We start from the raw sequence: 16,023 nt of genomic DNA, 5'->3' as shown, positions 1-16,023 counted from the left end.
TATTTTGAATAAAAATTTTGACTAGTGATATGATTGAACAATTTTGGACTTTGCAGAGTGGACACCCAGAAAAAAACACAAACACGCAGGTACACAGACACTCTCAACTAGTTGGTAAATTTTGAATGTTTTAGTTACTGACTGCGCGTCAAAAAATATAATAAAACACTTTTGTATACAGCAAACTCAGCTACTTGGTAATTTTTGAGTCTTTTAGTTGCTGACTGCAAATAAAAAAATTTTAAATAAAATTAGCTAGTTTGGAAATTCTGACTGTTTTAGTTGCCGACAAAGTATCTCAAAATTTAATAGAATCCCTTTTGACGACAAAAAAATAAGCTAGTTGGTAAATTCCAAGTATTTTAGCTGCTGACTGCGTATGAAAAATTTAATAAAAGCATTTTCAACCACAACAAACTCAGCCACTTGGTAAATTCAGAGTTTTAATTGTCAACTAAATTTCAAAAATTTAAAAATAGCACTTTTGATCACTACAAACTCAGGTAGTTGGTAAAGTTCCAAGGGTTTGAGTTGCTGACTAAGCATCAAAATTTAATAAAAGCACTATTGAGTACAATAAATTCAGTTAGTTGTTTTTTAAACTTAAATTTGTGAAACTTGAATATGAATGAACATTAAAATATTTTTTTATTCTAGGCTATTGATTCAAAAAGAGAAAAGGAACGTTGAAACCATTTCGATAGGACTTCAGAGAGAATCCGATGACTTTAAGAAATTAGCATCCTAAGCCCTCAGCATTTGACTCAGGATTAGCTTAAAGAATTTTACTGAGAATCAGACTACATTTTTGAAAAGGCCGATTTGGACATGATACTTCTGAATCATCACCCTCCAGGTAAAAATATTACTTACATATATATGCTGATTTACAAGACAGTTTCACTGCAGAAAGGAAACTTAATAGAGATTTTGAAAAATTGTTAAAAAAAAGAATAGATATATTTCGACTTATTTTTTATAGTAGACTAAGGAACTTTATGCTCCTAAAATCATCCTTAGGTTATCAACACCCATACTCAGATAAGAAAAAGAATAAAACCTGAGGGGAGTGAAGCCAGAGCCCTAATACTCCAGACTCATCAAGACCAAACTGATTACACAATACACTCAAAATTGTCTGGGAAACAATTATATCAATGCATAAGAACAAAAAGACCAGATGATGAATTCTACTCTCAGTGAAAGGCATATAATAGTCATATAATCCAGATGGTTACCGGTTGTGTATGAGAAAAAGTAGTAAAATCAATTTTGGGTACAACAAACTCAAGTGATTGATAATTTCAGAGTGTTCAAGCTGCTGACTGAGCACGAAGAATTTAAGAAAGTAAAACAAGCTTTGATAGTTGATCAATTCTGAGTATTTTGGCTGCTGACTGAGCATAATTTTTACTAAGTACTTTTTTTACTATACTAAGTACTTTTTTTACTATTTTTACTATAAGTACTTTTTAGTACAACAAACTGAAGCTCTACGCATAGTAGAAATCAAGGAGCATACCTGATCGTGATATCCATCTAAAACAGTTAAAAGTATGGTATAACGTAGGTTCCCCTTCTTATGGATGTTTAATAATGAACTTTAAGCAATAAACAACTTTATGCTTAACCTACCTTTATTTTTAGACGTGTTATCAGAATTAATTGCACTGCTAGGTTTAAACTGAACTATAACAGATGAAAACATTGAAAGAGACTGGGGTTGTAGATCTTATTACTGGGATTGTATCATCTGTAAAAGCCGTTACCTGTAAAAGCCAATTTACTCAGTTTTTATGACTCGAACGCAAGCATTTTAGAACATGTGGACTGTAGAATAAATGAGATGAATATAGAAGAGATGAAGAGAAAAATATTGAATGAAATGAATTCAATTAAAATGGAAAGAAACTCAGTTTTGATTGGTCAACTAGGAAACGGACGGAAGAAAGATTCCTTATCATCCACCAGAAGCTCAAACTCACGACACTTCAGAAAACCACAAGAATTCATCATATTTCTGGAAGAACTCCCATTCATTAATTTATGTCAAATCCCGTTACTGATGAAACTAATAAGAACATTTTTTTGCTATTATATTTGCATTAAATATTTTTCCATACTAATTTGGTCTTAGATTTTCGCTAGAGCTGGGTTAAGGATAAAACAAAAAAAATTAAACATACTTTTTTTAATGGTCAGAGATGTATGAATAGATTTTTTTCATCAAAAATTTAATAAAAGCACTGTTGGATACAAAAAACTCAGCTAGATAGTAAATTATAGATTTATATATAGATTTATTTATATAGATTATATTATAGAATTATAGTAACTAGATAGATTTATAGCTAATGACTAAATATAGAAAAATTTAATAAAGGCACTTTTGAGGATACCAATTCAGTTAGTTTGAAAATTCCGAATGCTATAGTTGCTGACTCAATATAAAAAAAATAATAGGAGTAGTTTTGAGCTTGAGTGTGATAGACTCAAGCGGCTGATTCTCTACAGAATGCTTCAATAAAATCATCTCGAGTTAAATCTTGAGGGTTCGGGTTACTCATTTGTTTAAAATTGTCATCCGATCCTCTATGAAATGTTTTAATAAGTTGATTCTCAGTCAAATCCTTAGGGCTAAGGATGCTCTCTATCTTGCTCAAAAGAGACTCCATTATTACCGGATCTACAATACCAGGAAACTACCAAACAACTCCTCGCGAAATGGCTTCACCATTCCTTTCTCTTTTGAATAAATGAGCAAGAATAAAAAATATTTATACTTATTTATATTCAAATATCTCAAATTTAAGTCCAGAAAAATAACTAACTGATTTTTTTGTACTCGAAAGTGCTTTTATCATGTATTTGTTGCTTAGTCAGCAACTAAAATACTTAGAATTTTACCAACTACTTGAGTTTGTAGTGATCAAAAGTACTTTTATAAAAAAATTTTACTTAGTCGGCAACAAATACACTCTGAATTTACCAACTAGCTGAGTTTGTTTTAGCTCAAACTGATTTTATTAAACTTTTTTATGCACAATCTGCAACTGAAATGCTTGGAATTCGTCAACTAGCTGAGGTTTATTGTAGTCAAAAGTGCTTTTTTTTAAGTTGTCTAATACTCAGTCAAACGAAAACACTCTAACACTCGACAACAAATACAACTCAGTTTGTTGTATCCAAAAACGTCTTATTAAATTTTTGATGCGCAGTAAGTTGCTAAAACACCCAGAATTTACCAACTAGTTGAGATTGTTATGTTTGAAAATCACTTTTATTCCAATTTTTTCTCAGTCAACGACTCTTGTGCGAGTGCATGTGTCTCTCTGCCTTCGTGTGTGTGTGTGTGTGTCTTTGTGTATGTGTGTGTGTTTGTTTGTGGGTGTGTGTGTATATGTGTGTGTGTCTATGTGCTTATGTGTCTAAGTGTTTGTGTGCCTGTGTGTTCTCGTGCCTCTGTGTGTGTGTCTTTTTCTCTGTCTGTCCACTCTACAAAGTCCGGAAATGTTCATTCATATCACCAACAATGAGTTTAAAAATCTTTTTAAAAGTGTTCACTTTTGTAAATTGAAGAAATAAAGAATTAACTAAGCTTTTAAAGAACAAGCATCAGCATATCCATATTAAACAGACAATGCATATTCATTTGAGTTTTTTCAGTTAAGAGCAAATTGGTTTCTGGCTTTTAGAAAGCATAAGGGTTTTGAACCCTACTCATATTGATTTCTGCTCGTTTTGAGTTTGACTCAGTTATTTATTGTAATTTCAGTTTGTTTTATGTTTACATATTCTTCTTTAGGGAAAAAGAAAGTAGTAGTTCAAATTTTTCCGTTTTTTTTCAAGAATTTGGATTGGTTTGCTATTTTTATACTGAAAAACTTTTTCAGCAGTTTAAAACATAATAAACCCTTTCAAAAATCATGACGCAAATAGTAGTGTTTTATTTGGTCATATACATCTTCTAGTTGACTTGATTGATAAAAATGAACTACATTCCCCAAAAAATACATCTATGCTCTTTCAAAGCCTGGATACACTTACACTATTTTTAATTAGAAAACTTTAAGAGCAGAAGTGGCAATAAATGTAGCCCCGAAAGTTTGAGTTTAATACCCTCAGTCTTTCTGGCCAATTACTTAACTGTGGGGGTTGACCTACCCAATGACCGTAGAGATATAGCTACTGAATCCTTCAGCTATGCTGAACAAAACGGTTGTCTTAAAATTTTGATTGGAAGTGTCTGGAAAATTATGAGCTAAAGAGGAGAGCCGATTGCCCTCCAATCATTTTTGGCTCTTAAGAAAGCATTAGAACTTTTAATGTTCAATCATATTAGCTCCTTTAAAATATCAGTGATATTACTAGCTATGATAAAGCATCGCTGCCTATGTCCTTGCATGCCCAATATTGCATATATGCCCTTTTAATACCTGAATGAATATAGTTTTTTCAATTAGATGAAACTCCCCCCTAAAAATTCCCTAAAAGTTTCAACTTAATGCCACTAGTGTCGCTAGTTGCTGTAACCGTAAAAGGAGCATTAAATTTATGCAAACAGTGTCTTTTGGCTAGTTCAAAATGGACAATCTATGAAGGCCTGAAGGTGAAATTTTCGGAGAATATTTCTGTTGTACAGATGACAACCTGCCATCCGTATGCAGGTTGTCAAAAGGACATATCAGCACTATTTAGGGGACAGTTTTATGTGTGAGATCAAAACTTGCAACGCTTGTTGTGGGAGGGAGGGGGGCGTTGAACTAAAAAAAGGTACAATTTGCATCATAATACTACTGCTTTTACTCCTGCAACTGCTACTATTATTATTACTGCTAATATTTCTACTGCTACTAAAGCTAATACTACTATTATTAACTCTGCTCTGGTATTATTAACTACTGGTGCTACTACTACTATTACCATTAACCCCAACAGTATTAAGGTGAAATTTTGGGCAATATTGTAACTGTATTGAAATAAATCGAAACACACTTTGCCTATACAGGCTGTCAAGAGAAAGTATAAGCAATGTTTGGGACCGGTTAATGGTATTAAGTTAAAAATTTCATCGTGTGTTGATGAGGATGTTGAAAAAAAGCTGCTATTTGCATACTACTACTAATGCTGCTACTGCTACTACAACTATTGCTACGAATAATTACTGAACCTTTCAACAATGTTGCAAAAAAAGTGAAGTCTGAAAACTTTGTTTGGATGTTTGTCATGGTAAATTTTACCGCAAGACTTCAAATTTTGTTGTTGATTTTTGGTGTGGGGGGTTAGTTGGTTGGTGAGGATCTATAAATGTTATGGCTCCTATCAACCGAAATATTTTTGCATTACAAGGCTCTAGTAGAATTAAATTTAATCTCCATATCAATACTGAAATCAAAAGACACATTATGGGGCTAGGTTATCAAATACTGTATCTGCAATAGATGACTTTGGGTATCAAGCTGAAACTTTCAGGGATCATTAGGAGGGGTCTCAAATTCTGACTTAGGGGTTGAGATGGGAGCTAAACAAACTACTTGTATCCACCAAAACATTTTACCCCACAATTCTCTCTGGAACCTGTATTCTATTCACAGTTAAGTAATGAGGTAAATAAAAGACACTATGTTCTGTCAGATGGTCAGAGCATGGTATAGGCCCATACAATATCCTGGGGACCTTGAATTTTGATTTGGAAGGAAAGGACTAAAGATCTAAAGTTCAGTCTGTTCAAAAGTTTACACCATGAGCCCCTATTGGACTAGAATCTATTCCATATGAAGCAGCAGGGAGGAATTCACCCCTTAATTTTTTGCCCTCCCACAAAAATTTTGAAAGAAAAACGGTTGTATTCATGGAAAAAAGCAAACTGTTTTTCACTGCAATAAAACCAACCCCACCGATTTAAAAAACTGTTTTGCCCCGTGTCCCTACATTTCTTGAATAACCCTACTGTGAATTCACAGTAAAGTAGTGTAGCAAATCAAAAGACTGTATACTGACCTATATCTCAAATCACTGACTCTTAAAAAGGGAACTACAACTTCCAATTTAGAATTAAATAAGACCCATCTGAATTTAATACGGCAACCATTTAATATAAAATCTCAGGGCATAACTTAAAGAACTTAAACAAACTATTTTAAACAAAATTCCCATCAGGCAAGTTTAATCAGATACATTTGGTGAAAAGAAGGGTGGTAGATGGGTTGGGGGCTACTTGACTTCCATTGCTATTAACTCTTAAAAGGGAACTAGAACTTCCGGTTTCAACCAAATTGGCCACCTCTAAGGCTTATATAGCCTTCTCTTCCATAATAGCGTTAAATGTCCCAGGGGTATTACTTAAAACTCTCGCCTTCAGGCCCGGTGGTTTGTATTAACCTGAAAAGCCTTGTTATATGATATTTGGACTATTTTGACTAAAAGAACTGTCTAGAAATATCTATTGGACACATCTAGGGAAAACACAACGTGTTTTTGTGTGTCTGTGGTGGGGACGGGTAGCTGAGATCTGTCCACTTTCACTCTTAAAAAGGGAACTAGAACTTCTTATTACAAATTCAATGAGTCGTCTCTGAACGATGATCACTTCCTATATGGACTTTATATGCCCCGAGGGCATAACTTACACCCCTTTTTCTGAGAGCTATGGGGAAGGAGGTTGTCTTCCTCATAGACAAAAATTCTGAAACCTTCAACTACTATGAATAAAATTGTTATCTCCAAGTTTTGATTGGGTGTTAAGGAAAATGATGAGTTTGAGGGGGGGGCTGGTTCATCTCAAATCACTTTGAATCTTAAAAAGGGCATTGGGGTAATAGTCTTTGAGGTAATAATGGGCTTGGGGGTGTATCTTCCTTCGATTACTTTGGACTATTAAAAAGGGCACTAGCCCTGTCAATTTCTAATCGAATGAACTATTTTTAAAGTTTCTACGACAACGCTTTTTATAAAACCTTATATGCCTCCAGGGCATAGCTCACAGCCTTAACCCTGAGTGCTGGAGAGGGAGGGGGGTGTCATCCTCAAGGACATAATTTCCGGACCTTCCAACTACGTTGAACAAAAAAGCTATATCAAAATATCTATCAGAGATTTTGGGAAATGAAGGGCTTGGGGAGGGGGCATTTGCCCTCTTATCACTTTCGACTATTAATAAGGCGAATAGTTCTCTTATTTGCCCTTTGGCTCTTGCAGTAGTATTTGTGGATACAAGGGGCTAGGAACTACAATAGTGCACCGGGATAGGGCTTCGCTAGTATTTGTTTAAGGGATACGATGGGTTAGCAACTCCAATAGTATACCGGGAGAGGGCTGCATTTGTAGTGCCCAAAGGGATACTACTAGTCTGGATTAAGAAATTATTTACCTATAACATACGTCACAAGGATACCAAGAGCCATTAGTGTGGCAGTTAGTGAGCCTAAAATTCCACGGATTTTTGGCTCTACACACTCTGCAATGTAGAGTTGAGCAGCTGGTGATGTTAATCCAACCATGAATCCCATAGTGATTCGGGCAAAAAACACTGCTGATCTTGATGGTGCAATTCCAAGTAAAATAAATGAGGCAGACCAGGGCAAAGCAGCAATCAGAAGGGTACGTCGTCGACCTGAAATGTTTCTTTCGTAAGTTAATCAATCTAAGATAGGATACTTTCCTACACTTTAAACATGTAATTATATACTTCAATTGATATCTCAGTAGTTAGAAAGAAATGGTAGATCACGGGGAATGACATTCTCACGGGCTAAATCACATAACCGTTTCTGAGAACTTCGTCAATTTTCACTCTCCAGGCTCAACTACGTTCTTTAAAGGATTAAAGAATTTCTATTCAGAAAGTTATTGTGTGCCACACATAATAAACCTCTCTGTGACCCATAAGAAAACGTCAATATTAGTTTGATAGAGTAAATAAACAAACTTAACTTCTAGCCTAATTTTTAGTTATACAAAAAACAACAACAAAACGACAGCAGTCTGTGTCGATCAGTTTTATGATGCTGAATTTAATAGAAGAAATCCAAGACATGTGATAACTAGAATTAACTTTAGTTTCTAAAATTTTGTTTTGATTTGACTTCTGTGTTTTGTTATTAATATTATCAAAAAATATGCAGGAAAACTTTCCAGTCGACCGTTAACGGTTGGGTCAATACCGTTAATACCGTTAGGGTTATTAGTACTAGTAGTAGTAAGACCAGTAGTTATTAACACCAGAGTAGAGTTAATAGTAGTATTGGCCTTAGCAGCAATAGTAATAGTAGCAGCAATAAGAATAATAGCAGCAGTTGCAGTACTTGTAGGAGTAGAAGCAGTAGTATTATGATTCAAACTTTATCTTTTATTTAGTTCAACGCCCCCAAAACAAGCGTTGTAAGTTTTGATTTTATACACAAAATTCTTCCCAAAATAGACTGTCAAGCTGTGTGCAAAATAGACTGACAAAACCAAACTGTGCGTAATTGTGTATCTGTACATGTATTTCTTCTCGAAAATGGCTCCAAGTTTTTTGAAGAAATTGGTGTCTTGGGATATTCTCGCATGAAAAAACGATCACATACGTCATGAATCTTTGAAATTTGTTAAGAACGCCATGTACTGACATTCGTGTACTATGTTAGTACATCAAATAAACATTTCTTTATAAGAATTTTCTTATATGATGTCATGCATAGCATAAATGCAACCTGGACCATAAATTGCGACAAGACCAATACGATCAGCTAAAGCAAAGGCCATTGCTAGATTGTCTAAAGTACCAAAAATCTAAAAACGACTCAAATTAAAAAGCAGAGACACATGCAGTTAGAAGACATGCGACACTGAGCCAGAGAGCGAGTCAAAAAGGAAAATGAAGAGCAAAGACACACGCGGTTAGAAGAAAAGTGGCGGAGTGTCAAAAATGAAAATAAAGAGCAAAGATACAAGCAGATAGATGACATGCAGCACCAAGCATCTGAGCAAGTCAAAACTGAAAATGAAGTGGAAATACACAAATGGTTAGAAGAACATCAACGGTTTGTCAAAAATGAAAATGAATAGCAAAGACACACGCGGTTAGAATACATGTGACACCGAGCCAATGAGCAAATAAAAGATGGCAGTCCGAGGTAAAACGAACCAAACAAATTGGAAGAAGGAGCGATTATTATTAGGTTATGGATTTTGACATATATACGGTCATCAATGTCTACCATAGCATTAAGAATCAAAAGACTAGACTAGATAAATCGTCAAAAGAAAAGAAGTTTTGTCCACCCATCACAGCCATTAAAAGAAACAAAGGTTTGGCGATATGTCTTTCATAAGGACGAAAGAATAATCGAGGCAAAAGAAGAAGCGTTTGTCCCATCACCTTAACGATTAAAAGAAACAAATTTTTGCAATATGTCTTTCATAACGACAATAGACAAATCCAGGCAAAAGAAGAAGTTTTTGTCCCACCACCTGAACGATTAAAAGAAACATAGGTTCTGTGATATGTCTTTTATAATGAAAAAGACACATCGAAGCTAAAGAAGAAGCTTTTGTCCTACGACAAAAGAAAAGCCAAGCTACCGTTAAAGATCCAATAAAAATGTAATTTTACAAAGGCACTACTTCTTCTAACTTAAGGTCCATTTACACACACACACACATATATATATATATATATATATATATATATATATATATATATATATATATATATATATATATATATATATATATATATATATATATATCTTCTATATATATAAAAATAAGTTGTCTGTCTGTGTGTCTGTCTGTGGATCAGGTGACGTCATGTTTCTGTGTCGGCTGACGTCATGAAGTTAGTTGTCGTCATTTTTGCTATGACGGTGACGTCATTAAAGATATTTAAGACATATATGTTCACGTAGAAATCTATTAATGTTTAAGTTTAAAATGACTGATGAACTTACAATGGCAAAAGCCGATGAAGATACTCAAAGAGTCTATGCCAAAAAACTTGCTGCTGATAGAGAAAGTCAGAAAAGAAAGCGTGCCGAGGAATCAAAAGAACAGCAAGGAAACAGGCTTGAGGCTAAAGAACGCAAAACCGCGCAGTTAGATGAAGATCCACCTGGACAGCGAGAGTCAAAACATATCAAAACTGAAAATGATAGCGATGATGATTGGGTTTGGGATTTTGACTCGGATAAGGTCATCAATGCCTACCAGATTTTAGTTAAAAAAACAAAGGTTCGGCGATATGTATTTCATAGTGAAGCTGAAAAATAAAAAAGAAAACTGAAAAAAGAAAAAATGTAAAAAACTAAAAAATACTAAAAAGAATAAACACTCAAAGAGAAATTACAGACCGGGACACAAATGACGACCGGGACAGAGGGAATATAAATAACGACCGGGACACTCAAAAAGAAATTACAGACTGGGATACCGGGACACAAATGACGACCGGGACACAGGGAATATAAATGACGACCAGGACACAGGTATTTAAGAATATCGTTCAAAGACAAATTTTTAATTGTAAGAAGACCGTTGAAAGAGAAATTTCTAATTGTAAAATGACTGAAGAACCTACAATGGCAACGGTACCACCATCGAAGTAGATAACCAGTGGGATGTTCCATATTCCCTGTTAGTGCGAAACGTCAACCCCAAGTCAAATTCGTGCATTTTTTGGCATCATTTTAACAACTTGCTCTCCATCAGCTCCTACAGAGTTATGGGAAAAATATAAGTCAAAAATGTCCGTAGATATACCCCATCGAAAACAGTTAGAGACGTCAGATATGACTTTTGATTTTACATCAGAAATTTATAACTACACTTTAGTTATTATAGAAGATTTGTGCGTACGTATGGCAAACAAACCTCTTCAGGATTTGGGAATGCCTTCACCTAACCGTATCGCTGCTGTTTCGACATGTGTAGAATTGGATCGTGAAAAAAGTTACAGTACGAATGATCTATTGTCGCATGTACAAAATAACATTTCCAAGTTAACGTCGGAACAAAAAGACATTTATGATACGATAGATTCAATTTCAGGACGTATACAACCACCTGCTGATTTCTGTAATTTAGTGACGTCCAAAAATTAATTGATTGAAAAAGTATTTCCGAATATTCTAAAAAATTATAAAAATAATAAATGGCTAAGTGAAAGAGCGATTCTCACACCCAAAAATATAGACGTCCACGAAATCAACAATATTGTTTTGACCAAGATTCGAGACCAGGCAGTCCTTTACAAGTCAGTCAACACAGTTTTGGAACCAAATGAAGCGGTTAATTATCCATCTGAATTTTTAAATTCCATAGATCTTTCAGGGTTTCCACCACACCTGCTACAACTAAAAATAGGCGTACCAATAATACTTTTAAGAAATATCAACCCACCAAAGCTTTGCAATGGCACGCGACTTGCCGTAAAAAAAACAATGGAAAACCTAATAGAGGCCACAATCTTGACAGGGCCTTTTGAGGGTGAGGCTGTTCTTATTCCTCGCATTCCCATGATTCCAACAGATCTGCCTTTTAAATTTTAAAGATTGCAATTCCCAATTCGATTAGCATTTGCAATCACCATTAACAAAGCTCAAGGTCAATCATTAGAAAAATGTGGTATAGATCTTAATACTGATTGTTTTTCCCATGGACAATTGTGCGTTGCATGTTCGAGGGTCGGTAAACCTGACAATCTATTTATATGCAGCGACAATTGGACAGCGAAAAATGTTGTATATTCGCAAGTTTTACGCAGTTAATTTGTATTGTATCTACCTATCTATCTATCTATATAAAAACGAGTTGTGTGTATGCATGTTTGTTTGTTTGTAAAAAGAGCGTTTGCATATGACGTCATTATTAGTACATACGGCTTTGTATAGGCTATGCACAGACAATGGGAAAGCCAAGAATGTTGTATATTCGCAATTTTTACGTAGTTTAACTCATGCAGACGAAATGAATGCTTGCCTGAAAAATTCTAATTTATGGGCACACGTAAAAATATTAAAATCAACTACAAATATGCGTGTCCGATTGCAAAACGATGACTCTGGTCAAACATTTTCAGATCAATTGCTGGCAATTGGAAACGGGAAGCTCCCAGTAGTGGGAAAGCCAAAAATGTTGTATATTCGCAATTTTTACGTAGTTTGAAACACATATATAAATCTATCTATATTCACAGGTGGGACACAGGGACACAACTACAATGGCGCGTAACTAATATAGGGGCACATTGTATAATAAAAATTTTGCATGCAAGTTACGTGGTAATGTTAATTGTAGAACAACCAATGTAATTTACCTATTAGAATGTAATAAATGCTGCCTACAATATGTGGGGGAAACAACTAATAATATATATGAAAGATTTTCTGGACATAAGACAACAGTTAATAATGAAAAAACTAATAACTATCTAGTTTAACATTGTAATAATGGTAAATGCTCCATATCAGATATAACTGTCACAATTTTAGAAAATTTAGAATTAGAAAATTTAAATAAAGAAGAGAAGAATAATAGACTACGTAAACAGGAGGATTTCTGGATCCATACTCTTGGTACAGCTTATCCCTTTGGGCTAAATGATCGTGTAGCAAAATATGGTGACATGTCTCATGTTGTTGTTAAATGTATTGATGGTTTTATGGACCATCTTTCTTTTACTTGTCCTACTAAACGTAAAAAACGATCGAGAGGACATAGGAAAAATAATAGAAAAAATGAATTAGATGTACATATGCTTTCTATAGATCTATGCCAGCTACTTGAATCTAGGGGTATGATTTCTGTAATAAAATGTCTAAATAATTTATCCAAGAGGAATTTAATCGGACTTTTCTGGATTTTTAAGAATAATACAGCTTTTGATTATAATTTTAAAGTAATATGTCATACAATTTGCATTCTAACTAAAACGAAATATATTTCAAAAAATAAAAAGTTCGATAAGATTAGTAATAAGGATAACAGATTATATTTACCTATTAATTTTACTTGTAAGCAGATTGAAGATATTAATTTACCAGAAATTTTAAATCAGCGGCATGTGAAACAGGCCCTTCCTAGTAATTTGAATTATAATGATAGTCCAGTTTTAACTTATAAATTTTCAAAAACTATTGGGATAATTATTTTTATTTATAATTTAATACTAAAAAGATTAGATAGTGATATAAATTGGAAACCGGTTTGTAATTGTAAGCAACTTGGCCCATTTGTAAATCCTACTTACAAACATGTTATAACAGGAGACTTGTCAATAATAAAGCAAGATGATCTTCAAATTATAATGAATAAAGGGGCTAATTTCCGTCTTTCTTATCATCTGAAACCATCGAGTGTTCTTGATGGCTTGGAAAATGATTTTGATTTATTTATTGATAAGTGGTGTAAGAAAGAGAATAAAAATAAAGAGAGTTTTCAAAGTTGGAAGAATTTAATTATTAGTAGAATAAGAAATAAAATATATTCTAACTTTAAAAATAGTAACACTAAATCATTATTTTATAATGCGAAGATTAAACAAGCGATTGCTAATCTAAAGAATGAATTTGTAATTGTGCCAGTAGATAAAGCTAATAATAATTTTGCCATAATTTGTCAGAAGCTGTATGAGGATGAGGAGTTATGCACAACTAATGTTTACGAAAAGGTAAATATAGAGGATGAGAATTTAATTGAAAAGACTGAAGAGATACTTTTTAAAAATTTTAATATTAAAATAAATGACAATGATAAAAAGTTCCCTTTCCTATATTGGACTGTAAAATTTCATAAGAATCCCCCTAAGCCACGGTTTATTGCTGGAGCAGCTAAATGTCCAACCCGCATTGCTGCTACTGACCTCTCTTTAATTTTAAAGGAAATTGTAAATAAACTTAAAACCTATTGTTCTGGTATTAAAAAATTTTCGAATTTTAATCCATATTGGAGTGTTAATAATTCACTGCAGGTGATAGATTCTTTAAAAATGGTTTCAGCTAAAAGAATTGAGTCTTTCGATTTTGCGACAATGTATACTAATTTATCACTTAATGTAGTGTTTGATAATTTAAAAACTGTCATCAAGAAATCTCTCCTCTTATCTAGTAAAAGGTTCTTAAAAAAAGACACTTATAATAAAAAAGCTATATGGACAAATTTGTTTATTACTACAGTTAACTTGAGATGTTACAAATTGGATATGGTTTTTGAGTTATTAGAATTTGTTTTATACAATACTTATATAAGATTTGGTGGTGATTTGTACAAGCAAATTGTGGGAATTCCCATGGGGGGGAATGCCAGCCCATTTATAGCTGACTTGTTTTTAAGTCAACTAGAATATAAATATATGATGGATAAGAATAATCCAATTAATTTAAAACATGTTTTGTCAAATAATAAAAGATATTTAGATGATATTTTGGTCTTAAATTGTAAGGATTTCATTGATATTTCTAAAAATATATATTCATCAGAGCTTATTCTTGAACCTAGTCATGGCGCTGGTCATGAAGAGCATTTCTTAGATTTAAATATTAATATTTGTGATAATAATAAATTAAGTTTTAAAATGTATAATAAAACGGATGATTTTGATTTTGAAGTGATTAGTTTCCCATTCCCTGAAAGTAATATACACTCAAATATCACATATTCAGCGTTTTTCTCACAGTTACTTCGTTATGCAAGGATTTGTAGTAATTATATTGATTTTAAAAATAGATGTAAAATCTTAAGCCAAAAATTGATATCAAGAGGTTTTTCTGCAAATAAATTAACTTGGTAATTTAAAAAATTTAGTTTTCATTATAACGAACTTTTAAATAAATATCAAAAGAATTATCTAGAAATACTTAAAGAAATTTTCAACTAATTTCGGAGGTTCGAGAATTGTTGTTGCAGCGGCATTTATTTTGAATTGTGTTTCTAATTGAGCAGATTTTTTTTTAAAATTTGCCACATGGTAAAGATGAATTCTATAATTGTTTAGTTCATTAAGTTTTTTTGCAATGTGTTAATATTTGTGATTTGGTAAAATTTATTATATTTAGTTTACCTATTGTTGCAAAAAAGAGGGATATATTAACAGGATAAGCTTGTTTTGGTGTTACTCGGTTGTTTTGCATTTGCTGTTTTTTTCTTTCATAAGCATGTATTTTGGGGGTGATACCTGACACGGGGATACCATGGATATTCTGTGGTAGCCACAACACTTGGTGGGGTAGAGAATTTAAAGTGGTGAAACCCCATATAGGCCAGTGTATTCTCCTGATGAGCCCTTGTGTTGGGTTGTTGCCTCTGAATTATTTGTTATTATTTTTTCTATTGTTTGGTAAATGGCGACTTATACTTATTGACGACATGACTGCCTGTCCATGGATTATTCTTTATGGTTGATTGTGTATGGCTATGCTGTTTGACCTACGTGATTGGATGGATGAGTAGGGTTAAGGCCTCATTCAAGTGCTGGTCTATATTAATCACTAATTTAGGAAAACAGTCTTCTTTTTCTCCTTCTGTCTAGCTCTCTCTTTTTTTTGTGTTTGTGCTGTTGCATTGGTGATTTCTCTTTTCATGATATATATATATATATATATATATATATATATATATATATATATATATATATATATATATATATATATATATATATATATATGCATATATATATACATATATTAGCATTAGTAGATGGGCATAGATGGGTCCCGAAGATACAGCCCAAGGCTCTAATGATTATAGCCAAAACCTCATTGCGCATACCCTAAACCCTATTTCATATACCCTAAACCTCATTTGCACATATCATAAATTTCATTAGGATAATCCAGCCAGCACCCCATTTAAATTCACCTGTCTGGACTTCATTAACACATATTCAACATAGCCCACCTTAGTAGTACCTGTCTGGAGATGATTAGCATGTATTCAAACTTCACTGAATAAGAGTAATGACAACTTTAGTAAACCAGTTTATATGAATTCAAATTGAATGGTAGAATTGGGCGTCATCAGAGGAGTATCGAGAATTTGATGAAAGTA

At 33.3% G+C, this 16,023-nt stretch overlaps 1 protein-coding gene and 1 long non-coding RNA gene across 4 annotated transcripts in view; one reads left to right on the top strand and one right to left on the bottom strand.

Moving 5' to 3' along the window:
* Positions 1–16,023, top strand: part of LOC136038783 (uncharacterized) — a 141,891-nt gene that overhangs the window by 55,016 nt on the left and 70,852 nt on the right. Inside the window, exon 2 of the long non-coding RNA XR_010620300.1 lies at positions 658–856. This is a non-coding gene — a long non-coding RNA (uncharacterized LOC136038783). The remainder of the gene's footprint in view (positions 1–657; positions 857–16,023) is intronic.
* Positions 1–16,023, bottom strand: part of LOC136038780 (facilitated trehalose transporter Tret1-2 homolog) — a 62,886-nt gene that overhangs the window by 12,571 nt on the left and 34,292 nt on the right. For all 3 annotated transcript variants that reach the window (XM_065722156.1, XM_065722157.1, XM_065722155.1), the window contains one exon: positions 7,370–7,612. In XM_065722156.1, coding sequence (XP_065578228.1) covers positions 7,370–7,612 — 243 coding nt within the window. The remainder of the gene's footprint in view (positions 1–7,369; positions 7,613–16,023) is intronic.

Source organism: Artemia franciscana, chromosome 18 (genome assembly GCF_032884065.1).
Source record: "Artemia franciscana chromosome 18, ASM3288406v1, whole genome shotgun sequence".
Taxonomy (NCBI): Eukaryota; Metazoa; Arthropoda; class Branchiopoda; order Anostraca; family Artemiidae; genus Artemia; species Artemia franciscana.
The sequence above is the reverse complement of the archived record's forward strand: the minus strand, read 5'-3'. Positions and strand labels throughout refer to the sequence as shown.